The sequence below is a fragment of the Papio anubis genome, chromosome 18, assembly GCF_008728515.1.
Source record: "Papio anubis isolate 15944 chromosome 18, Panubis1.0, whole genome shotgun sequence".
NCBI classification, from domain to species: Eukaryota; Metazoa; Chordata; class Mammalia; order Primates; family Cercopithecidae; genus Papio; species Papio anubis.
In genome coordinates this window covers 17,406,263-17,431,217 of record NC_044993.1, presented here as the reverse complement: position 1 = coordinate 17,431,217, position 24,955 = coordinate 17,406,263, and the positions used below count along the sequence as shown (strand labels likewise).

Here is a 24,955-nt window from a genome sequence, read left to right as displayed (position 1 = left end):
TGAGATTCGGCCACTGCACTCCAGCCTGGGCGACAGAGCGAGACTCCATCTCAAAAAAAAAAAAAAGAAAAAGAAATAGTACTTTTGTAGTTTTACTAGCCCTATATGAAGTAATACCAAGCAAGTATGATGAACAAAGAGCAAGCACTCAAAAATACAAATGATTGGCTCATGCCCGTAGTTCCCGCACTTTAGGAGGCCGAGGCAGACGGATTACCTGAGGTCAGGAGTTTGAGACCAGCCTGGCCAACGTGGAGAAATGCAGTCTCTACTAAAAATATATAATTAGCTGGGTGTGGTGGCGCATGCCTGTAGTCCTAGCTACTCAAGAGACTGAGGCAGGAGAATCACTTGAACCCGGGAGGCGGAGGTTGCAGTGAGCTGAGATAGCACAATTATACTTCAGCCTGGGCAACAAGCAAAACTCCCTCTCAAAAAAAAAAAAAGTGGCCAAGAACAGTGGCTCACGCCTTTAATCCCAGCACTTTAGTAGGCTGAGGTAGGTGGATCACCTGAGGTCAGGAGTTCAAGATCTGCCTGGTCAATATGGTGAAACCTGTCTCTGCTAAAAATACAAAAATCAGCTGGGAGTGGTGGCGGGCTCCTATAGTCCCAACTACTCGGGAGGCTGAGGCAGGAGAATTGCTTGAACCTGTGAGGCAGAGGTTGCAGTGAACCAAGATGGCACCACTGCACTCCAGCCTGGGTGACAAGAGCGAAACTCCATCTCAAAAAAAAAAAAAGAAAAATACAGATGATTACACTCAGAAGAAAATATATTTATACCTTAAGCCAAACACAGTATTTTTTTCTTCATTCTCAGGCTTGATAACTAATTTAGAAACTTTTGCTGGGCATGGTGGCTCACGCCTGTAATCTTAGCAGTTTGGGAGGCCGAGGTGGGCAGATCACTTGAAGCCAGGAGTTCGAGACTAGCCTGGGCAAAATGTTAAAACTCTGTCTCTACAAAAAAAAAAAAAAAAAAAAACTTAGCTGGTCATGGTGGCATGTGCCTGTGGTCCCTGCTACTTGGGAGGCTGAGGTAGGAGGATTGCTTGAGCCTGAGCCTGGGAAGTTGAGACTGCAGTGAGCTATGATCACACCACTGCACTCCAGCCAGGGCAACAGAGCGAGACCCTGTCTCAAAGAAAGAAACTTTTGTATTTATTTTTAAGTGACAGTTTATGATCTCCAAGAAAAAGAAGAAATGTATTCAATGGAAGTTGTATTCGAAGATAACTTTTCTGTAAGCAGCATTTCTGAAGACTACAGAGCTGAACTAAGACCATAGCCCATTTGTCCAAGGGAGATCTGGTAAACGCCTGGCAGTGTGCTTTGCCCATAGACATCAGCTGCGTTCATCACACTTGAGCAGGGAGAGACCTAGTTAATCTCTCAGACAAGCAACAGTGACTGTGCTGTCTATGTTTAGGGTTGTCGGCTGAAACGGCAGAAGTGGAGGTTCTTCACTGGGAGAAGAAACGTTCTGGACACAAGTATAATCCTCATTAGCTTCATCATCCTGGGGCTTGACATGAAGAGTATTTCTCTACTTAGGAAAAACATGGCACGATACCACGATGACCGGGACAGGTGAGAGGAAGCCTGAGGGGCACAGCATATTCCTACCTCATGGCTGAAGTTTCCCGGTTATACACAAGTATTCTTTCAGACTCCCCTTCCTTCACTGCCCTACCCGATCTGTATTTGCATAATATTAGAGTTAAAATAGAACATGGACTCATGTCCACAGCAGAGATAACAGTGAACTAGAAGCCATTTAACTGCTGGTCACATTGAAGAGCTCTTCTGTCTTCATTAGTGCTTAGGTATGTGCTTACGGATAATGCATCTAAATTTCAGAAAGACCTGGAATTGGTCATTATTTTGTCCTCTGGTGAAGGCATAAAGCCTAACGCAGGACAAATAATCCTTTAAATAAAACCACAACACATAGTCCATCCTTTAAATGCAAAGGGAGCTGCTTTCTGGATAGGGATGTTCATCCATTCACTCATCCTTACTAAGAGATGTTTGCTGCCCCTTTGGGCACTTTCTCTGGTTTTTCCCATGGAGAGGAACATCTATGTTTCCCATGCCAAGTGTTGCCAAGTGGTGCTTTGCTAACCTTTGCATCAGTGGCCAACAGCCTGGGCAGTGACCTGTGTAACTGTTCCTGAGGCATTGTTTCAAGTAGGCCTTATGGAGAGCAGTTTTATGCAGGCACAGCGGATCTGTGCAGGGCACCAGTTGCTAGTGTCTGTGGGGCTCCTTCCGAGTAACCTGGTTGCTGCAACCTAAAATTATGAATGTATCTCTCACAAAACAAAGCCTAATTGCTGAGCAACACCCCTCACCTCTAGTCTACCATCCATCATTTTGTTCTAAGCTTTATTGCATCTATGACATCAATCCTGTACAGCAGAGAACACAGGATTCGTGTGCCACGGAAAGCAGACCAGCAGCATGGCTCCTCTCTCTGGGCTGAGTTAATCTTTTGAGAGGAGAGATTTGGCTCAGAGCAGTGCAGGAGGCTAGTTTTGCTTCCCAGGATGAATTTGGAATAAAGAAATCAGCTAGAGGTCACATGTTAAGGTTTCTTAGGCACAGCTCCCAGTGCAATCTGCAACGGGTAGACCACTTGAATAATCCGTGGCCTTCTGTTATTCCCATATCCACAACTCACAGGAGGCCACACTAGAAAGCAGTTCTCACATTAACAAGCATTTGACCTCACAGGACTCGGGGCTGCCGCGCTCAGCAGCAGGGATGCTGGGGAAACTGCGGCATAGGCGCATGCTTCCTGCTCAGTAACTGTCAGCTTTCCTTGGTGCAGGTTTATCAGCTTCCATGAGGCAGTAAAAGTGAACTCTGCTGCGACTCACCTTGTGGGCTTCCTGGTTCTGCTGGCAACCGTTCAGTTATGGAACCTGCTGCGTCATAGCCCCAGGCTGCGGGTCATCAGCAGGACACTGAGCCGAGCCTGGGACGAGGTGGTGGGCTTTCTGCTGATCATCCTAATCCTGCTGACAGGCTATGCCGTTGCCGTAAGCCCCCACGTTGCTGTCTCTCCTCCGTGTGCTGTGGTCTTAGAACCGCATCGCTTCCCATAGAAACGGTCGCAACACAGAAACCCGAGGTGGTAGAGTAGGAAAGCCAGGTTTAGTTCTAGTTCCATACTTAACTGGTATGATTTAAACCCACACGTTTGTCTCTAAAATGGGGATAAAACTTAGCTCACATGGTAATATAAAGGTCAAATAAATTTCTATGAAAACACTATGTTATTACAAAGGAAGTTTACTCTTTTGGCATAATTTGGCCACAAGGCATTTCTTTCTGTTCCATTGGTTCTATGTTGGCCACATCGCCAGGCACCTCAGGACAGAACGATGTGCGCTTGGCTTGTACTAACTGGCCTTTCTCCCTCTGTTCAGTTTAACCTGCTGTTTGGATGCAGCATCTCTGACTACCGGACATTTTTCAGCTCAGCAGTGACTGTTGTTGGTCTCCTGATCGGAATTTCTCACCAAGAGGAGGTAAAAATAATTTGTTTCCTCACAGAATTCTATTTAATATATTGAACAAGGAAAATTGGGGAAGTCCTTAGGAAAACAGCCCCCTACTGTAGACTGCACACTGGAAAGGGGGAAAATGTCAGTCCTTTGCTCTTCTGCTTTACGGTACTGCCTATGCACACAGCGTTTACATGGCTGTTGCTTTCAGAAATCTGCCCTTTCCTAAGCACTCAGTCCCTCCTTCCTCACTTCTTGTGTCCTTAATCTTATTGGCAAAGGACACTGGGACGAAGCTTGTGCTCTTGTGCTTGGCCAGATTAACATGATTCTCTGCTTCTCAATGGCCCTTTGAAAGTGCATTAACAGTGTAAGGTAAGTTGGTTCAAGCCATGAGAGGCCAAGAAGGGGAGGACTGCTTGAGGCCAAGAATTTGAGACCAGCCTGGGGAACACAGTGAGACTCTGTCTCTACTAAAAACAAAAAATAAAAATTAGCCAGGTGTGGTGGCATGCACCTGTAGTCCTAGCCACTCAGGAGGCTGAGAGAGAATTCTGTGAGCCCAGGAGTTGGAGGCTACAGTGAGCCACGATCATGCCACTGCACTCGACCCTATGTCTATTAAAAAAAAAAAAGGCCAGGTCTGGTGGCTCACACCTGTAATCCCAATACTTTGGGAGGCTGAGGACAGCGGATCACTTTTGAGGTCAGGAGTTCAAGACCAGTCTGGCCAACATGGTGAAACCCCATCTCTAATAAAAACACAAAAATTAGCCAAGTGTGGTGGTACACGCCTATCATCCCAGCTGCTCAGGAGGCTGATGGAGGAGAATCACCTTAACCTGGGAGGCAGAGGTTGCAGTGAGCTGAGATTGTGCCACTGCACTCCAGCCTGGGCAAGAGAGTGAGACTGTGTCTCAAAAACAAAAAAAAGTGACACAATGGAAGTGACAAAGAATTAGGAAAAACCTGCCATTTAAGCAGTGAAAGTGGCAAGATTTTGATCATGGTTGATCATTCTGATGATCTAGAATTCCAAAATTACTAATTAAAATAGGTAGGTTCAGTTTATAATGTTGTATCCACAGGTTCCGCATCCACAGATTCAACCAACCCCAGAATGAAAATATTGGAAAAGTAACAATAAAAAATAACACACATCTTAAAATACAGGAGAAGAGTCAGGCGTGGTAGCATGTACCTGTAGTTCCAGTTACTTAGGAGGCCAAAGTGAAAAGATTGCTTGAGCTCAGGAGTGAGGCTGCAATGAGCCATGATTGTGCCACCACCCTCTGAGTGAGACTGTCTCCCACAGAAAGCCACAAACTGGTATAACAACTATTTTACGTAGCATTTACACTATATTAGGTACTAGAGGCAATCTAAAGATATTTCAAGTATAGGAGAGATGTATATAGGGTTTATGCTACTATGCCATTTTTAAAATGGAACTTTCTAGGCTGGGCACAGTGGCTCATGCCTGTAATCCCAGCACTCTGGAAGGCCAAAGGTGTGGCTGATCACTTGAGGTCAGGAGTTCAAGACCAACCTGGCCTACATGGTGAAACCCCATCTCTACTAGAATACAAAAATTAGCCAGGCATGGTGGCAGGCACCTGTAATCCCAGCCACTCAGGAGGCTGAGTCAGGAGAATCGCTTGAACCTGGGAGGTGGAGGTTGCAGCGAGCCAAGATCACGCCACTGCACTCCAGCCTGGGTGACAGAGCTAGACCCTGTCTCAAAAAAAAAAAAAAAAATGGTGAGTGGGGAAGACACTTTCTTAACCTGTAGGGAAGCTTGCAATAAACAAAAAATAATAATAGGCCAGGCGCGGTGGCTCACGCCTGTAATCCCAACACTTTGGGAGGCCGAGGCAGGTGGATTACGAAGTCAGGAGATCAAGACCGTCCTGGCTAACACGGTGAAACCGCGTCTCTACTAAATATACAAAAAATTAGCTGGGCGTGGTGGCAGGTGCCTGTAATCCCAGCTACTCAGGAGGCTGGGAGCTTGCAGTGAGCTGACATCGTGCCACTGCACTCCAGCCTGGGAGACAGAACAAGACTCCCTCTCAAAAATAGTAATAATATAATAATAATAAAAACAAGGGACTTAAGCATCCTCAGATTTTGGTACCTGTGGGGGCCCTGGAACCAATCTCTCTCAGATACTGAGGGACAATTGTAACTGCTACTTTGGCGAACTAGGCTGTTCTGTTGTGATCCTAGCTCCAATAACTAGGGGATGAGACTTCGCCACTGGAGCACTTCATGTCCTAAAGCTGTGAAGGAAGTAATCAGAATAACAAACTTGTGCTAACACCTGCTTTTTGGGGAAAAAAGCAAACTTTTCTGCTTTGGATGTAATTGTACATAAAAATAGAGTAAACATAAAAATAAACATAAAGAGTAAAAAACAAAAAATAAAAATAAGAGTAAAAAACATAAAAAAATAAAAAGAGTAAACAGAGTAAAATTGTACATAAAAAAAAACTGATTGGAAAAAAAGTCTTGTAGCACAAACAGATTGCCCACATTATCTGGTTGACCTGAAATTGTTATAAGTATTTTAAAATAGGTAACCGTTTGGTGCTTAAAAATATTTTGTCATATAGGAGATTGCCATCAGGGTGGTGTTTATTATAATCATCCCCTCTGTTGGGATATTTTCAAACAGTGCCTAGTGGCAACTATGAATAGGCCAATACCAAGGGAAAATAAATACCATTTGTTGAGAACATCTACATTTTTAAAATTTGTGTTATGGGAACCATTTTAGGAAGCCCAGAACTTGATATTTACTTATGCAGAAAAGTAAAGAAAGGCAGAACTCAATGCTTATACCTTTAAAAATGACAATGGAAAAAAAAAAGTACTATAAAGCCAGTTTTCTATGGCCAACCTGTTAACTTTTACTGGAACGCTCCTGTTTAGGGTTGTAGTTTCTTGATATGGCAGAGACAGTTTGCATTCTCACTTCTGGTAGCATTTATTCTTTCAATGTTTGTGACCCCCCTTTTAGATTCCATGATTAGATGTATTTTCTGGAATTGCCAAAATTCATGTGACATTTGAATCATTTCCAATTCCACTGCAACTCACCTGTTTTCTTGTGAAAGCCCTGTAGTCAAAATTATCTTAACCTCCTTAAAATCAGTCATTGCTGCTCTTCTTTCCTTCTTAATATCTTTGTGCCTCTCTCCCTGTTTCCATTGGATAAGCTTTTCTTCTGAAAAGATCCCAAACGTTAGCATGTGGCTTATGTTTGTAAAGTAGAAACTAAATTGTCAGTCACTGAAAGTGTTCTTATTGTTTTCCCAGGTTATTGATTTAGACCCAGTCCTGGGCACCTTTCTGATCCTCACCAGTGTCATCTTGATGGTACTTGTGGTAATTAATCTTTTTGTTTCTGCCATTCTCATGGCCTTTGGAAAAGAAAGAAAGTCGCTTAAGGTAGGTAACTAAAAGATAAACTAGCATGCTGTTGTATCACTGGGAAAGCTCCACTGTAACTGCCCCTAAGATTATGGGCTGACATAACTTACAATGCACAGTATCATATTCCCTTTATTAGTTTCAAAAGCTCTGCCAGCTATCTTCCTAGGAAACCCAATTTATAAGACTACATAATATTCTATAGCCACTGTCCTATAAACAGCTGGCTCTCAACCATTGATTAGTGGAAACACTCCAATGCCTGACTGTAAATTATCAAAGAAATGTATCTTTACTATACATTTACTAATTTTTAAAAAATCTTTGGTACTTTGGTACTTTTTTCATTCCAGTATTAGTAGTAATTTCAATTTTCTCCCTTTTCTCTTTTGGTCTTCAATACTCAGAAAGACGTGGCACTAATAGATATGCTGCTACAGAAGCTCTCAAATTTGTTAGGAATCAGTCGGCCCCAAAAAACCTCATCTGAGCAAGCAGCCACGACAGCAATGGGCACTGACACTGAAGTTTTAGATGAACTACCTTAATCCTGTTATCTCCTATTTGGCTATTTCCTAGCATATTACTACTTATCTTTGCATGGCATAGCTTTAAAATTATAATATACTTTGTTTTTAATTTTGTAAGTTAGGAATCAAAATCCCCTTGACCCAAGTCCTTACTTATGGATCTTGGCACTGTCAAGATAGGATTAACAATGCAAGAATCTACGAGACAAACTAGCTCTGCTGCCAAGCAGCAAGTAACAGAACACTCATCACCCATGGCCCAGGATGGCTGTGGGAAATGAAGGAGTCAGAATTGAGCTCACTGCAACTTACTAAAAATAAACATCCAAGGATGAGGCATGGCAGATGTGGAGCTCTGCCACAGAGGAGGACAAAGCAAATTCAGATGCTATCTAGGTTATCTAAACACAGATCAAAATGAGCCCTGCACTGCTCCAAGAATCCTGAAGGTAAGGGCTGGTTTACATGGATCACTTGGTTAAAATATTCTCCACTGAAATCCAGATTTATACTTCATCATCTGACCAAACAGTAAAGAAAGCAGGACACAGGATCTTTATTAGCAGCTACTGAGCTACAGAATACAAACCAACTGAAAACATTAAAGGCTGCCTGAAGCAGGTATGTACAGGTATACTACACAGAAGCAAAAGCTGTATCATCCAATCCCAAAGCCACCCCTGTGGGGAAGGATGACCTTAGCTATGGGCCAAAGTAGTACAGAAGTTACAACATGGGAGTCCCATCCATCCAGGAAAGCAGTGAACAACTACAGCCGCATGGGCACCAAAAATTTATCTGAGATTAGTTTTAAAGGTTCCATGAATCAAAGTTTTCAAATGAAAACAGGTACCCCTCTTTTCCTGTAGACTTTCCAGCTCACTACCCAAAAGACTTGAGTACTTCTATTAAGGCAGCTGGAAGCCCACCCTAGACTTGAATGGCAACTTGTCCTTTCTCTGCCAGTAATGCAATCCAACAGAATATGCTACGGGGAAAACAATTTCCACAGTGCCGCCCTCTGGTACAAGGGGAACACAGCACTCAAAGCAAAAAGGCCACAGAGGGCTCCCTGAGAATCCAGTACATCTAAGCGAGGCCTTCAACTGTGGAGACAAACTTTGCAACTGGATCCCGGTGGGATGGTGCCCTGCGGCAAGGAGTAGTGTGTATGCCAATGAGAGGGCCCAGCTTCCAGGAACAGTTACAATGGCATCCTGAGTCACTTTCTCTCTCCCACTTGCATTCAAGAGTGAGAAAATACACACTGTGGCCTTGATTCTCACTCACAATCCCCCTGTACAGAGAGGTTTGTTTCTAAGTCTGGAACCTCAACACAAGGCTGGGATGCTTCACGACGTGCTCTCTCCCACTGTCCAGCCATCTTTGGTGGTCTCCCCACAGTGCTTCCCCATCCTCTCACGCTCCTGTGGAGGGACCATGGGACGGGCCAGGAGGAAACCTGGGATCACTCTGACAGGAAACGGACAAGCACAGCTGCCAGGAGTCAGCTGCTCCGGCCTCAGTCTCCAGTTGTTAGTCTCAAGATCAACAGAGAACTGGAAAGCAGCAGAATCTGGAGGAGCAGGAAGAGAGCCCAGAGGAGGAGTGTTGTGCTCAGTGACAGTTAACAGATGAAACGGAATTTCATGGAGATTCTTTGTTACAAGGAGAAATTGCTCAGTCTCAACTCCCAGAATGTGAAAGTTGCCTGGTTTAAGAGACCTATGTTTTCTTTTTCAGCTCTTCAAACCTCCGGGAAAGATCATCAAAGTCAATGTCTTCAGATGCTGAGGTGCTGGCACCAGCAGATGCAGTTGGTAGTGTGTCTGGCACAGATGGCAACTCTGGTAGGACAAAGTTGTCATAGTTATCCGCAGGTCTGGAAGGAAGCTTTGCAGAGGCTTCTGGCTTGGGTCCAGGACCTAATTAGGGCAAGGAGCACAATGTTACAAACACCAGAGAAATGACTCAGATCCCCTTTGGCAATAAAAATAAAATGATCAAAATACAGGAGAAAACCTTAGTTCAAGAACTTTTGAGTCTCGCTCCTGTCACCCAGGCTGGAGTACAGTGGTGTGATCTCAGCTCACTGCAACCTCTGCCTCCTGGGTTCAAGCGATTCTCCTGCCTCAGCCTCCTGAGTAGCTGGGATTACAGGCGCACATCACCACACCCAGCTAATTTTTTAGTAGGGACGAGGCTTCACTATATTGGCCAGGCTGGTCTTGAACTCCTGATCTCAAGTGATCCACACACCTCAGCCTCCCAAAGTGCTGGGATTACAGGTGTTGAGCCACCACACCTGGCTAAAGAAATTTTATTTCTGAAGGCTAATAAACACTTGAATGACAGTTAACATCTACAGTTTCTAATTAGAGTTGAATCCTATCTGTTTTACTTTCCTGTGGTGAGAAAAAAGTTTAAGGGAAATCAAAGTGGGATACATGTGGCCACATCCACAGAGCAATCGACTGTTCCCTTTCATAAGGTCTGCTCCTTTACCAACCAAGTCCAAGGAGTGATAATAGGATTCTGCTAGAACAAACACTGCTTCCTTAAGAACCAACATTCTTTAGGGATTGAGGGGCAAAGTTTTTTTAAAGGAATATAATGTCCAAGTTATTTGATATAATAGTCTGATCTGTATTTCTAGTCTTCTATTTAGTATTTCATATTAAGATAACCCCCTCCCCCCACCACCACACACACCTACTGTATAGTTTCTGTAAGTTCTAGAATCAGGAAAACTAAATTACAAAAAAATCAAAATAGTGCTCTGACTCTGGAGGGAAGGGCAGAGTTGACTGGAAAAAGGGAACTTTGAGGTAAGAGTAACATTGCATACCATGACCAGAGAGTGGAATTTGTGTGTGTGTGTGTGTGTATACACTTAAAATCTATGTTTTTTTTTAATGTAAATTATATCTCCATAAGACAACTGTCTAATTTTATTTATTTATTTATTTTCTGAGACAGAGTCTCACTCTTGCCCAGGCTGGAGTACAGTGGCACAATCTCAGCTCACTGCAACCTCGCCTCCCGGGTTCAAGTGATTCTTCTGCCTCAGTTTCCTGAGTAGCTGGGATTACAGGCACCCACCACCACGCCCAGCTAATTTGTGTATTTTTAGTAGAGACAGGGTTTCACCATGTTGGCCAGGCTGGTTTTGAACACCTGACCTCAGATGATCCGCCCATTTCGGCCTCCCAAAGTGCTGGGATTACAGGTGTGAGCCACTGCGCCCGGCCCCTAATCTTCCCTCTGGTTTTTGCTGGTAGGTAGTATCTTAATTTTTGTTTTTTAAGACAGGGCCTCACTTTGTCACCCAGGCACCCAGGCTGGAGTACAATGATAGCTCACTGTAACCTTGAACTCCTGGGCCTAAGAATGCCTCTTGAGTAGCTGTGACCACAGGTCCACACCACCAAGCTGGGTTTTTAAAAATTTTTTGTGGAAACAAGGATCTTGCCCAGGCTGGTCTCAAACTCCTGGCCTCAAGTGATCCTCCTGCCTCAGCTTCCCAAAGTGCTTGGATTACAAATGTGAATCACCATACCTGGCCAGTACTTTTTTAATTGAGTACATGGCTACATGAACATGTTTGCTTTGTAAAATTCACTGAGCTGGCCAGGCACAGTGGCTCATGCCTGTAATCTCGGCACTTTGGAAGGCTGAGGCGGGCAGATCACGAGGTCAGGAGTTCAAAACCAGCCTGACCAACATGGTTAAACCCCGTAAACTAAAAATACAAAAATTAGCTGGATATGGTGGTGTGCACCTAGAATCCCAGCTGATACTCAGGAGGCTGAGGCAGAATAGCTTGAACCTGGGAGGCGGAGGTTGCAGAGAGTCAAGACTGCGCCAGTGCACTCCAGCCTGGGCAACAAAGCCAGATTCCATCTCAAAAAAGGAAAAAAAACAAAAAACAAAAAAAAACCACTGAGCTATACACTTAGCATTTGTACTTACTTTCTCCTCAACATCTCTTTAATGCCCCAACTTAAAATTTGGTATTCTGAGGCACAATGGAAGTTGAAGCAGCAATAATATAAAGAAGTCAAGCATGACTAAAAAAAACCAGAAGGATGAAAAAGAATAGTGATACCACTGACAAAGAGGGAACATGGGAGCTTCTTTTGGGCTAGGGACAATCTTTTATCTTTGGAAGCAGGATATCCTGAGTTCTATTTTAGCATTTGGGAAGAGAACAGGGCATGCAGATAGAATTCCATGGACGTGGAAACAGTCTCTAAGGGAGGAACAATGAGAAAGGAGAAAACAGCAGAGGGTTCAGCATTGAGCCCTGAAGGTTTCTGATTGACACTACTCACCAACAATCTGTGCAGAAGAGATATTCTTATCAGCATTAACGTCATCTACCTGAAACACACAGATTGTTACCAGAGGAAACAGCAATGGCATCACTGGAGAAAGTACTGGTATAAACCCCTGTGTTTCCAAAAGCTAAGGTGCTCACCAAATACAACAGAGCCTGTTCCAAAGAAACTGCCCTTGCATTTCTTCCAATCAGGTAGACACCATGTTGAACTCCTTTGATTTTAATTGAGACAGGGTCTTGTTCTGTCACCCAGGCTGGAGTGCAGTGGTACAATCACAGCTCACCACAGCCTCCACTTCCTGGGCTCCAGCCATTGCCCCACCACAAACTCCCGCATAGCTGGGACCACAGGTGTGCAGCACTATGCCTGGCCAATTTTTGTATTTTGGGTAGAGACAGGGTTTCTCCATGTTGCCCAGGCTGGTCTCGAACGCCTGCCTAAGCCTCCCAAAGTGCTGGGATTATAGGCGCGAGCCACCACGCCCAGTCCCATGTTGAACTCTTAACTGCCAAGCAGAGAAAAAGAAAATCCTTACCACACTATGACAACTTTAATGATACTTTCACCTTTGGGCAAAGGGAAAGCATTCCTGAATATATCTGTAAGAACCAAGTCCTCAAATACTGGTGAAGATTTTCGACCTCATTCTTACAAACAGCTGTGGGTTATGCTCCGACGCATGCAAAACCAAAGCATAAGAAAAACTCAGGCCCAAGGTAGAACACATCAGCTACAGATGGGAACCAAATGAAAGAACAGAAAGCAAGCTCAGGAACAGGAAGATCTTCCTAGATGAGTAATTTACATAGCAAATGCCACACCGATTTGTTTCTCAGTAAAATACTAGATGGAGACAGGTCTCAAAAGGCCTACAGTAACTGAAGAAACAAGGCTGGTCAAAAACAAGTAACCTAAACCACCTACAGTTCCAGGTATTAGCTATTCATTAGCAAGTTTTAACTAGAATACTAAAATGTGAAATTAATGCTATTGGCCGACATGTAACTGGACATTTCTGATTATTCCTTTACATGTGTTGAGAACATACAAGACTAATATTTTAATAATGATACTTTAGCACCACAACTATATCAGCTCAATGTGAATATCTGCCTAGTCGGTCAAAACAACTGGTTAAGTGCCCTCATAGAGCACTACAACTTTCTAAGAAATCTGTAGTTCCTTCCTGATTCCTGGCTTAATTGCAGACAAAGCATTGCCGCCAATGATACTGCCATCACCACCATTCCCCACTTCCAGGGTAGTGTTACAAAGCAACATAAGAATCCCAAAGCAAAAACGATGACAGTACTAGGAATTGATCAAAACTCTGCCTTCCCTGTGGTCATTATTTTGCTCCCTCTTCATGGCATTCACTCTCCTGTTGCTTATAAAACAGGCTCAGGCACTTACAGATTCGTACGATGGGGGAGTTGCTGGTATCTGAGGTGGATGAATATTGGGAAAGGCCTGAAAAGTCCCCATTGGCAATCCATTGAAATCTGACTGTAAGAGGAGAGAAGCAACATCAGAGACACTGTCTCCAGATTGCAATCTCGAAGGTTTGAGTATTGGAAGGGAGAAATAAATACATGTATATTCCCATACTAAAAATATATAAATATTCAAGATCCTTAAAAATGCCCAAAAAGACCACATGTGGTCAGGATTCCGGATTTATAAAGAGCTATAACCAAAGGCTATTTAATCAAGTGCTTCAGTGTTTACAAGGGAAAACTCTAATGAGACTTTCTTTCTAGCAATGACCATCTTATCTACAAAGGTTTTTCTGCCTGATAATAATTGGTGGTTTATTCATTTGTGGAAAAAGCTACTAGTATGACTATAACAGATCCCAAAGATATTCAGTAAACCTATATGAAAAGTGTTTTTCTGGCACCATCTCTATAGATTTTCCTACAGCTGAACTAAAAGATCATCTTTGAATCCAATGATTTTTTCCCCACAACATGACTGCCAGCTAATACCAAATGTTCTTACTGCTGACTGCTCCTGACAACCTACGATTCCTGAGTGTATTCACAGAGCCAGCTTGTCATCTATAACATTTTCTAAAGCTCACACCCACACTTATGTATACTTACAGGTCCCTTTGGCAGTGGATATGAGAAAGGCGTATTTGCAGATGGCATGGGCATGGGCATTGGCATTGGCACCGTTCCATCAGGTCCACCAACTGGTGCTATGAACCCACCACCCCCTCCTCTTCCAGGGCCTCCTTTCTTCACATCATCTGTGAATCCAACATCAATAAGATCTGTATCTACCCCAGGAGGAGCTTCTGCCTGAGACAAAAAGAGAAACCCATGTCATTAACACATGTCCAAGACCAGGTTCCCCAGAAAGCGGACTCAGATGGAGATTAGCATGAAGCAAGATTACTGGAGTGCTTCTGGGATCAACACGTGTGAGGGAAAAGAAGGCAGAGTTAGGTGGAAGGAGAAGTTGGGCTGCAACACAGTCACAACAAAGGCCTCAGCCAATTAATTCCCCAATGACTTCTGCAGCTGGAATGGACCTGATGGTGTCTCCAACTGGGGGTAATAGGGATGTCTGAGCAGTACACACCAAAGCATCCACCAGACCCCACTGACCTTAACTGGTGGACGATTTTATTTTGTTTTTTGAGATGGAGTCTCACTGTCGCCCAGGCTGGAGTGCAGTGGCGTGATTTCGGCTCACTGCCAAGCTCCTCCACCTCCCGGGTTCACATCATTCTCCTGCCTCAGCCTCCCGATTAGCTGGGACTACAGGCGCCCGCCACCACGCCCAGCTAATTTTTTCTATTTTTACTAGAGACAGGGGTTTCACCGTGTTAACCAGGATGGTCTCAATCTCCTGACCTCATGATCCACCCGCCTCAGCCTCCCAAAGTGCTGGGATTACAGGCGTGAGCCACTGTGCCTGGCCAACTGGTGGATGATTTTTTATCCCTGTATCCTCAGCTTTCTGTGCACTACCTGACACATGGTGGGTACCCAGTAAACGTTTCGGGAACTGTTTGGGCCCTGGGGCATTTCTTGCTGTCTACAGGTGGTTTCTCAATTCTGAAGTTCACCAAAAAGTAGCAATAATAGTGCCATTTTACATTTGTATCAAGGTTTGGACCTTCTCAGTGTTGTTATTCATCTAATTCCTTAAGTTCCCTGTGAGATATGCAGGCACATTTATTGTCAAAAAGCTACTAACTGGACGAAGGCTTAAACTCACACAAATTTAAGTTAATGCAAAGAATATGGATTTTTTTTTTTTTCCAAAGAAGGTCATACCTACAAATTCATTTTTCTTTGTATTTTGGGATAAACTTACCATGACCACAGAGTCAGGTTCATAGGGTACATTGTAATTCTTCGCAATTTCAATCAGGTATCTCTCCACCAGGATTTTGGGTGGGGCTTCCACACTCAGCTTGTGCATTAGCTGTAAGTAAAAAGAAAGATGCATCTATACCAACCAGCCTAATCCTAACCTCACTATGCAAAGTTAGCTCCTCTCATTTTACAGGTAACATTCAGGAAAAAAAGGTTCAAAGCAGTTAAATTTTTTTCAGAGTCACAAGACATATCAGAGGACCCAAGTCTCTTCACATTCTCATTACACATGACCCAGATGCTGGTAAAAGACAATACTGCTGCCTTCCACAGTTCAATTCATCCACCACCCTCCCCACCTCACTTCCAACCTTCACAAATGACATGAGGCATACAAAGTGGGGAAGTGGAGTCAGGAATGACAGCAACCAGAGAAACTCAGCAGGTGTAAGGATTGGACCACACTGCCAGCCACACAGCTGAAATGTGAAACCCTATACTGAGCCATACAGTGGTACCCACTACAATTGCCACAGGCAATACAATAAACTGCTCCCACATACTGCTTTCATGTTTACCAACTATGTTCATTACCCTGTCATTCACAGTTCCAATCTGGTTGGTCCTACATAGCTTGCCATATTCCTTGCTATACTTGGCACAGAGCTGATCAGCAACCTAAAAAGAAAAAGGACAGTAAATAAAAATAGAGACCACTCCAACAGACTGCTCTACGCTTCTTCCTGGCAACAGTAAACATGTGTCTATTACAAGATTTCCAAAACACTGGAGTCTGCAAAACCTTAAGGGGTATGCATTAATCCACTATTTGTTCATCCATCCATCCATCCAATGAGCAGCACTCAAGTGCCAAACACTATCATGAGTGTTATACAATATAAATAAAAGGAACAAAACAGATACTGTTCCTACTCTTACAGTCGTACATTAATCAAATTGTACAAAGAAAAAAGTTTCCTCTTCAAAGTTTCCCTTCTTGTTAAAGAATAAATCATAAATGTTAGAAATGTTTCTTTTGAGGCCAAGTGCAGGGGCTCACGCCTGTAATTCCAGCACTTTGGGAGGCCGAGGCAGGCAGATCACAAGGTCAGGAGATTGAGACCATCCTGGCTAACATGATGAAACCCCATCTCTACTAAAAAGAAGAAATGTTTCTTTTAAAGACTAACTTCCTTCAAGCTTCCTTGCTTTGTGCTAATAACTCTTTGTTAACCCCTATCCCATGTAGCTATTAAATATAAGAAAATAAATACATTCTATGCCCTTGTACTTTAACCAAGATGCTCACAGGCATGTCTCAGCTCGCAGCCTATGCCCCTTCCTTATTTGGGAATGTTACTACTTTTCTAAGTCTTCTCATAAGCAACTTCCTCTTTTCCTTTGTTCTCCCTTGCATATACCTATTTTTAAAAGTTTTAAAACCTTTAGCCAAATGGGTGCAGCCTAGACTGGGAGGTCCAGTTCCAGCCAATGGAATCAGGACACAGCAATAGGGTCCAGATGTGTAGGATATAAATATTTTTACCCCCTTTGTTCAGTGTGCTCTTGCTATTGTTCCATCTGCGAGAAGCACCCTTTCTGCAGAAAGTAAAAACTGCCTTGCTGAAAGAATTAAATTTATATTTGAGTGCTATTTCTTTGTGGCACCGTGGAACAAGCATTTCTAACAATAACACAGATAAAGGCACAACTGCAGCTACAATAAGTGATACCAAGTGAAGGTACAGCATGCTATCACCAGCTTCTAACAGCAGAATCAAATCTTATCAGAAAAGTCAGGTAAGGGTTCCTGAAGGAAGTGATGCTCTGCTGAGATTTAAAGGATGACTAAGGTCAGGCATGGGGGTTCATGCCTGTAATCCCAACACTTTGTGAGGCTGAGGTGGGCGGATCACTTGAGCTCAGGTGTTCAAGACCAGCCTGGGCAACATAGCAAAACCCTAGCCTCTATTTTTAAAAGACACAAAAATTAGCTGGGCATGGTGGCATGCACCTGTTGTCTCAGCTGTGGGAGGAGGATCAGTTGAGCCCAGGAAGCTGAGGCTGCAGTGAGGCAAGATCGTGCCACTGCACTCCAGCCTGGGTGACAAAGCAAGACCCTGTCTCAAATAATTAAATTAAAAATGACTAGGAGTTAACTAAATAGGGAAGGAAGAGCATTCTAGGAAAAGAAAACAGCAGTGCAAAGCCCTCTGGTGGAAAAAAACAAAGTCCTCAAGCCTGCAATCAGCCAGTGAGCCTCTAGTACAGAGGCCAAAGAGTGTGGTAGGAAACGAAGAAAGGGAGGTGGGAGCCAGACAACGCAGGACCATGTAGGCTGTATAAGGGAGTTTTGTTTCTATCACAAGAGCAACAGAAAGCTACTGATGGGCTTTAAAGCAAGAGGTCATGACAGGATCAGAGCTGTGTTTTGGACAAAACCCTCAGGTGGTTCTGATAGAATAGTGAATAGATTAAAAGAAGCCAAAGTAGGAATAGGAAGAATATTCAAGAAGCTACTCTCGCTTTCCAGACAGGAAACGATAGTAGCATTGGACCAGAGCGGTCCCAACATTCCAGGAGCCCAGTAGGAGAGTTCTCACTGTTCAATATGAAGACTTTCAGTGGTACCTGGCACCTATGATTTAAATGGCATTTGTCTTTTATGGTTTTTGTTTTGGCTGGTTTATACTATACAGAGATTATTTTTATTCACATTAGTGTATCACTCTGTTTATGGCTTTTGAATTTTGTAACATTTAAGCCTTTTCCGAGATTAATTTTAAAGGAGTACAGAAGAGACCAAAAACGGCCGGGTGTGGTAGCTCATGCCTGTAATCCCAACACTTTGGGAGGCCGAGGCGGGCGGATCACAAGGTCAGGAATTCGAGATCAGTCTGGTCAACATGATGAAACCCCGTCTCCACTAAAAATACAAAAAATTGGCCGGGCGTGGTGGCAGGCACCTGTAATCCCAGCTACTTAGGAGGCTGAGGCAGGAGAATCGCTTGAACCCAGGAGGTAGAGGTTGCAGTGAGCCAAAATTGTACCACTGCACTCCAGGCAACAGTGTAAGACTCCGTCTCAAAAAAAAAAAACAATCTACATAATAATCAGTTGCCTCTATTGTCCCTCTTCTCTGCCCACAAAACTCAATGACTATCCCTGGCACCCTACTGGACTATCCGAGGTTTATTCTCTGGGGAGACTAAACTAAAGGGACTCGAGTCTACACACAGGAGACAACAGTGATACTTACAACAGAAGAATTAAGTGTAAGTCTTCTATATATCAAATAGATTTTTGGCTTCCTTCTCCACTGGGCTCTCAGAAATGCTGACAGCCAGCTTATACACTCTAGGCAGAAAATAGGAGGATTCTGGAGAAAACGACCAACTCAAGGAAAGATGACTAGTTCCTCACAGTCTGGAATTCCTCCAAATAAGAGCTTAGTCAGATCACTCAGCAATGAAGGCATCTGGCAATAAAAACCCACCCATGCACACAAGAAGGTCCAACCTCCTTTTTAGTGCCTCACTCTTAAATGTAAACCGACACCCAAGGACCACTAAATCTTTGGGAAAACTTCTACTATAAAACTAAGAAATACGAAAATTGAACTTGAGAGAAACAAACATGACAGAAGTTTAAAAATTAACTATAATTAATATCCTCAGAGACTCAGAAAACATTGTAGCCATGAAACAAACGGAGTATGAAAAACATTCAGAGAATTTTCTAAAAAGAGCTCTTGAAAAAAACCTAGAAAACAAGGAAATCTCAGTAGATGGGTTGGGAGATAAGAATGAGACAATTCCTAGGAAATAAAACAGAAAGGCAAAGATGTAGAAATAGAAAACAACACAACTGAATTTGTATCCTAGGAGTCAGTACCATATCCATGTTGTGATGTGCAATTTTCTGGTTAATGTCTGTCTTTTCTGCTAGACTCTAAGCTACAGGAGTATGGCTGGTGCCATATTTTGCTCACCACTATCACCCCCAGCACTCACACAGCTCATACAATTTACTTAATAAATATTTGTGGAATTAATAAATAAAGCAAAAACATCTGTCACCTTAATGTTATTTTCACTTTACTTGTTTACAGTTGTATAAGAACTTTTCTATTTGCATAGAGTTAAATAACATTAAGACAAAACTCAAGAACATGAAACTTTGCTCCTTAAAAAAATTACTCAAGTTTGCAAAACGCTGTTCTATTCTACGATATAAGGCTGAAAAAGGGAAACACATTTACAAAACCTATTTCAAAAGCAACAAAGAAGGGTACAAAATATCTGGTCAAATCGGCAGAAGTAATTTATATTAACCAACCTTTCTAACAATATGAAAAGCTACAGACATCACTGAAACTACTTGTACTCACTATTTTCAACTCAGCCACTTCTGACTGGAGTCGAGGAGCAGCCCAGATCAATGTAGACACAGATTCAGCCAGACCAGAATCTAGTTCCCTAATCAAGGAAAAACATTAGTATTTTTTTAAAACATTCTTTAAAACACACCAACAAAATCCTAGCTTTTGTTTCATATACTTTATAGCCTCTGAAGCTATTTTGTGAATCTCACTAGATTCTCACAATAACTCTAGGCTTCTAGCCATTTTCGTGATCTTATTTTACTTTTGGAGAAACTCAAAACTATGGAACAAGCCCAAGGCCATGAAGTCAGAAAATGGTTGAGCCAAGATTCAAATTTAGGCTTCTCAGTTTCAGATTCTGTATTTTCTTTTTAACAGTTATCTACACTGAGATCAGGCCTTTAAGCAACTGTTAGGAAGCAGATCCTTGGGCATGTGAAATAGTCCCTTGATGCAGAAAGAGACCATATAATTCCTTTCTCAAATTCCAGAAGTCATTTAGGTCTTTGAATCAAAGTATCTTACTTCATAGACTGGATAAGGCCAAACCGAGCCAGCAGCAGGTCACAGTACAGCTCCAGGATCTCCATGGCCTCCACGAGGTAGTCTTCCCGGATAATGTGCTCAACACGGATCCGAGCTCGTTCATCTTTCCCAGCAGCCAGATAGTCAGCAATCTCCTTTCTCGCTTTCTGGGCCAGTTCCGCTAAGACACAAATCCCACTCCAATCTCACAGTAGAGCACTGGCATCTGGCCTACAGGCCAATCTCCCCCCAGCAAGAAGAACTGGGTGGTTTCTATTATATCCTAGCTCCTCTCCCTTAGCAAATCTAATCCCATCCCATCTACTGTAGAATTTGCTACTCTGTCTAGGTGAGAAAATATAGTTCATGTGGCTTGACATTTCCAACTTAGGAGTCAGGTGACCTAATTCCATAACAACAGAGTATGTCCCTTTCTCTGCAAAAAAGGCACTTAGTCTATTAGTCACAAAGGGCAGAAATGCATCCAAAGCTTAAAAGATATGATCCCAGGCCAGGTATGGTAGCTTATGCCTGCAATCCCAGCACTCTGGGAGGCCGAGGCAGACGGATGGCTTTGAGGTCATGAGTTCAAGACCAGCCTGGCCAACATGGTGAAATCCCGTCTCTACTAAAAACATGAAAATTAGCCAGGTGTGGTGGCACATGCCTGTAATCCCAGCTACTTGGGAGGCTGAGGCACAAGAATCACTTGAACCCTGGAGGTGGAGGTTGCAGTGAGCCGAGATCACACCACTGCACTCCAACCTGGGCGACAGAGTGAGACTGTGTCTCAACAAAAACAACAACAAAAAAAGATACGATCCCTAAGACTTCATAGTACTGGCCTCAAAGATCCACTACTGGGGTGCTAGTATCCAGTGATGTATTTTGGAGAAAAAAAGGTACACTACTCACTTTTTTTTTTCTCCAATAGTTTAAGGCGATTTATGACTAATCTCAAATTCACTCTTAAGCGCTCAGCTTTAAATCCAGAGCCCAGCATGCTGTGCTGTTCCTCCTAGAAACAGAAGAAGCACAATGACTATTTTCAAGTCAAAATTAGTTCAGGAACTAAAGCCTCTTAGGGGTGAATTATGTGAAACAATAAACCAGAGTGTTTTTCTAATACAGGAAAATGACATGCTCTAATTCACATTTTTTACAGATTGTTTTGGCTGTTGTAAAGAAAACTAATTGGGGAAGGATAATACTGGAAGCAGGAAGACCAATGGGAAGGCTATTATTATCACCCAGACAAGAGATGGTAATGGCTCAGACTAGGGTGGTTAGCAGTGTCAGGCAACTGGATTTGAAATCTACTTTGAAGGCACAGCTGAAATAATTTGGTGACAGATGAAATTAATACCTAGATATTGGCAGGGGGTAGTGTGATAAAAAGATAAAAAAGCAGAAGGGCTCCCTGCTTCTCCCAAAAAAATCTCAACAGGGATGGCAATGGGGAAAGATGATCGAATTTAGACCCATAATTGAAAATATTCTCATCTTAACTCCCCAAATCCTGCCAACAAGTCTCAGTCTTTGGCGAAAAGCTAGTACCCAAGAAATATCACTGACATCTACTCATGTACAGAGTTACACAAAGGGGTGAAAAGTCCACAAAAAAACTGCCCTACAAAATTCTACAACAGAAGGCTCTTTACCAGGAATTTCACTGAATAGTAGAGTTACAGTCAACAAAACCACCCCTCCTCTACCCGCAAGACTTTAGGGTATACCATTGTGCATTGACCACTGTGCATTCTATTTCAGAACAGCACAATTTCTATTTCTCTCAATTTAAATTCTGGACTCAAACTTAAAAACATGTAATATCCAAACAAAAGATAGGTCAAACAAAGTAACTGAGGAACAGACAAATCAAAAGAGCACCAAAGAAACAAAAAACAGTAGGAATAGTACTTGTCTACTAGTGAATTAACCACTAATAAAAAACATCAGATGGGTTTTCCTTTTGTAAAACTGCCCCCAAAAGTCTTTACCCTACATTTAAGAATTAACCTAAGTCCCAGGTTAAAATGGGGCTTTTATGTCATCAAGTATCTGGAATCCAGCAATTAAGTTATGTTCAATCCATGCAATAAGTATTTTCTGATTACCTGTATGTCAGATGTTGGCTTGACGCTGGAGATAAAAAGCATAAATTAAGTACAATCCTGGCCAGGTACAGTGGCTCACACCTGTAATCCCATCACTTTGGGAGGCCAAGGTGGGCAGATCATGAGGTCAGGAGATGGAGACCATCCTGGCCAACATGGTGAAAGCCCATCTCTACTAAAAATACAAAAAAAAAATTAGCTGGGCATGGTGATATACACCTGTAGTCCCAGCTACTCGGGAGGCTGAGACAGGAGAACTGCTTGAACCCAGGAGGTGTAACAGTGAGCCAAAATCGTGCCACTGCACTCCAGCCTGGAAACAGAGCAAGACACAGTCTCCAAAAAAAGAAAGAAAGAAAAAAAAAAGGTACAATCCCTGTCCTCAAAGGAACCTGTATTCTACTGGAAAAACAACAAACAAACAACAAAAACAATCCCAGCACTTTGGGAGGCCTAGGCGGACGGATCACCTGATGTCGGGAGTTCGAGATCAGCCTGACCAACATGGAGAAACCCCGTCTCTACTAAAAATACAAAATTAGCTTGGTGTGATGGTGCATGCCTGTAATCCCAGCTACTCGGGAGGCTGAGGCAGGAGAATTGCTTTAACCCAGGAGGCAGAGTTTGCAGTGAACTGAGAACGCTCCATTGCACTCCAGCCTGGGCAACAACAGTGAAATTCCGTCTCCAAAAACAAAAAGCTAAATAGTAGGGTGTGAGTGTGGTGGCTCATGCCTGTAATCCCAGCGCTTTGGGAGGCCAAGGTGGGAGGATTGCTTAAGCCCATGAGTTCAAGACCAGCCTAGGCAACATGGAGAAACCTCATCTTTACAAAAAAATACAAAAATTAGCCGGGCATGGTGGCATGCACCTGTGGTCCCAGCTACTCAGGAAGCTGAACCAGGAGGACTGCTTGATTTCCAGAAGCAGAGGCTGTGGTGAGCCAAGATCACACCACAGTATTCCAGGCATGGTGAGAAAGCAAGACTCTGTCTCAAAAACAAACAAAAACCAAGAGCTAATTACATATAAAGGACTCCTATAACTCAACAACAACAACGTGATTAAAAAATGGGCAAAAAACTTGAAGATATTTCTCCAAAGATGATATACAAACAGCTAACAAGCATATCAAAAGTGCCAATATCATTAATCTCTAGAGAAAGGCAAAATGAAATCACAATGAGATACCACTTCACACCCATTAAGATGGCTACTATCAAAAAAAAGAAAGAAAATTTCAAGTACTGATCAGGCTGTGGAGAAAACGGAACCCTTGTGCACTGTTGGTGGGACTGTAAAATGGTACAACCATTATGGAAAAACAGTATGGCAGTTCCTCAAAAAATTAAAATTAAAAATGTAACTACCATATAATCTAGAAATCCCACTTCTGGTATATATCTAAAAGAACTGAAAGCAGAACTTCAAAGAGGTATTTGCATACCTATGTTCCCAGCAGCATTATTCACAATGGCCAACAGGTGGAGGCAACCCAAACGGCCACTGACGGATGAATGGATAAACCAAATGTGGTCTACACATACAACAGAGCACTCATCAGCCTTAGAAAGGAAAGGAAATCCTACCCATCACACGCTATGGATGAACTTTGAGGACATCGTGGTAAGTGAAGTAAGCCAGTCACAAAAAAAGAAATACTGTAAAATTCTACTTGTGTGAGGTATCTAAAATTAGAGAAACAGAAAGTAGAATGGTGGTTGCCAGGGTCCAGGAGTAGGGGGAAATAGGGAACTGTTTCATGAGTACAGAGTTTCAGTTTTGAAAGATGAAAAGTTTATGGAGATCTGTTGCACAACTGTGTGAGTACATACTACTGGACTCTACACTTAAAAATGGGTAAGTTGGTAAATTCTGTCATGTTGCCATGTGTTTTTCACCACAGTTAAATTTTTTAATTCTCAAGAGCTAAAACAAAACTATTAACATATTGGGATAAACATAAAAGAATATTTTATAAAGGAGATAAAACAGACCTTTTTGAGAGACAAAAATTATTTTGTATGGAAAAATTACTTAAACTATAAAAAAAATTAAAAGGTAAGCAATATTTGGGGGGAAATCTGCAAAGGAGATTATTCTAAACTTGATCATGATGATGAGTGAGAAAACTGGTGCATTCTCAAACTCCTGCTGGAAATGTAAATTGCTACCACCTCTCAAGGTCACTCTTTCAAACTTCCAAGTTTAGCCGGGAGCAGTGGCTCATGCCTGTAATCACAACACTTTGGGAGGCAGAGACTTGAGCTCAGGAGACCAGCCTGGGCAACATGGTGAAACTCCAACTGTACCAAAACTACAAAAATTCGCCAAGGCATGGTGGTGAGCGCCTATAGTCCCAGCTACTTGGGAGGCAAGAGTGAGAAGATCACTGGAGCCTGGGTAGTTGAGGCTAAGGTGAGCCATGACTGTGCCACTGCACTCCAGCCTAGGCAAGACCCTGTCTCAAAAAAAAAAAAAAAAAAATCCAAGTTTAAATGTCTATCCTGAAGAACAGTTCACATTCACTTGTATATAGAGGGGAACGTACAATGACAAAATCATCTAAATTCCAACAATTAGAAACTGATTAAAACACATCTGTTTTATGGGATACATGGCAGTAGTTTTGTTTTTTGGCGGTTTTTTTATGGTTTCTGAGACAGAGTCTTCACTTTGTTGCCCAGGCTGGAGTGCGATGGCGTGATCTTAGCTCACTGCAACCCCTGCCTCCCAAGTTCAAGCAATTCTCTTGCCTCAGTCTCCAGAGTGCC

General features: G+C 42.8%; 2 protein-coding genes across 6 annotated transcripts in view; one reads left to right on the top strand and one right to left on the bottom strand.

The window, feature by feature from the left end:
• PKD1L3 (polycystin 1 like 3, transient receptor potential channel interacting) overlaps positions 1 to 8,751 on the top strand; it is an 88,224-nt gene extending 79,473 nt beyond the window's left edge. Inside the window, 5 exon segments of the mRNA XM_017953512.3 lie at positions 1,433 to 1,593; positions 2,837 to 3,047; positions 3,438 to 3,539; positions 6,837 to 6,968; positions 7,358 to 8,751. Coding sequence (XP_017809001.3) covers positions 1,433 to 1,593; positions 2,837 to 3,047; positions 3,438 to 3,539; positions 6,837 to 6,968; positions 7,358 to 7,498 — 747 coding nt within the window. The 3' untranslated portion in view covers positions 7,499 to 8,751.
• Positions 8,013 to 24,955, bottom strand: part of IST1 (IST1 factor associated with ESCRT-III) — a 34,346-nt gene continuing 17,403 nt past the window's right edge. The window contains exons 2-10 of one of the 5 annotated variants that reach the window (XM_003917134.5): positions 20,980 to 21,082; positions 20,065 to 20,245; positions 19,546 to 19,633; positions 15,750 to 15,833; positions 15,154 to 15,264; positions 13,929 to 14,129; positions 13,237 to 13,329; positions 11,815 to 11,863; positions 8,013 to 9,405 (exon numbers count right to left, since the gene is read on the bottom strand). In XM_003917134.5, coding sequence (XP_003917183.1) covers positions 9,206 to 9,405; positions 11,815 to 11,863; positions 13,237 to 13,329; positions 13,929 to 14,129; positions 15,154 to 15,264; positions 15,750 to 15,833; positions 19,546 to 19,633; positions 20,065 to 20,245; positions 20,980 to 21,067 — 1,095 coding nt within the window. In that variant the 5' untranslated portion in view covers positions 21,068 to 21,082 and the 3' untranslated portion in view covers positions 8,013 to 9,205. The remainder of the gene's footprint in view (positions 9,406 to 11,814; positions 11,864 to 13,236; positions 13,330 to 13,928; positions 14,130 to 15,153; positions 15,265 to 15,749; positions 15,834 to 19,545; positions 19,634 to 20,064; positions 20,246 to 20,979; positions 21,083 to 24,955) is intronic. The other 4 variants (XM_031658126.1, XM_009196798.4, XM_003917135.5 and 1 more) reach the window with 4 other exon arrangements.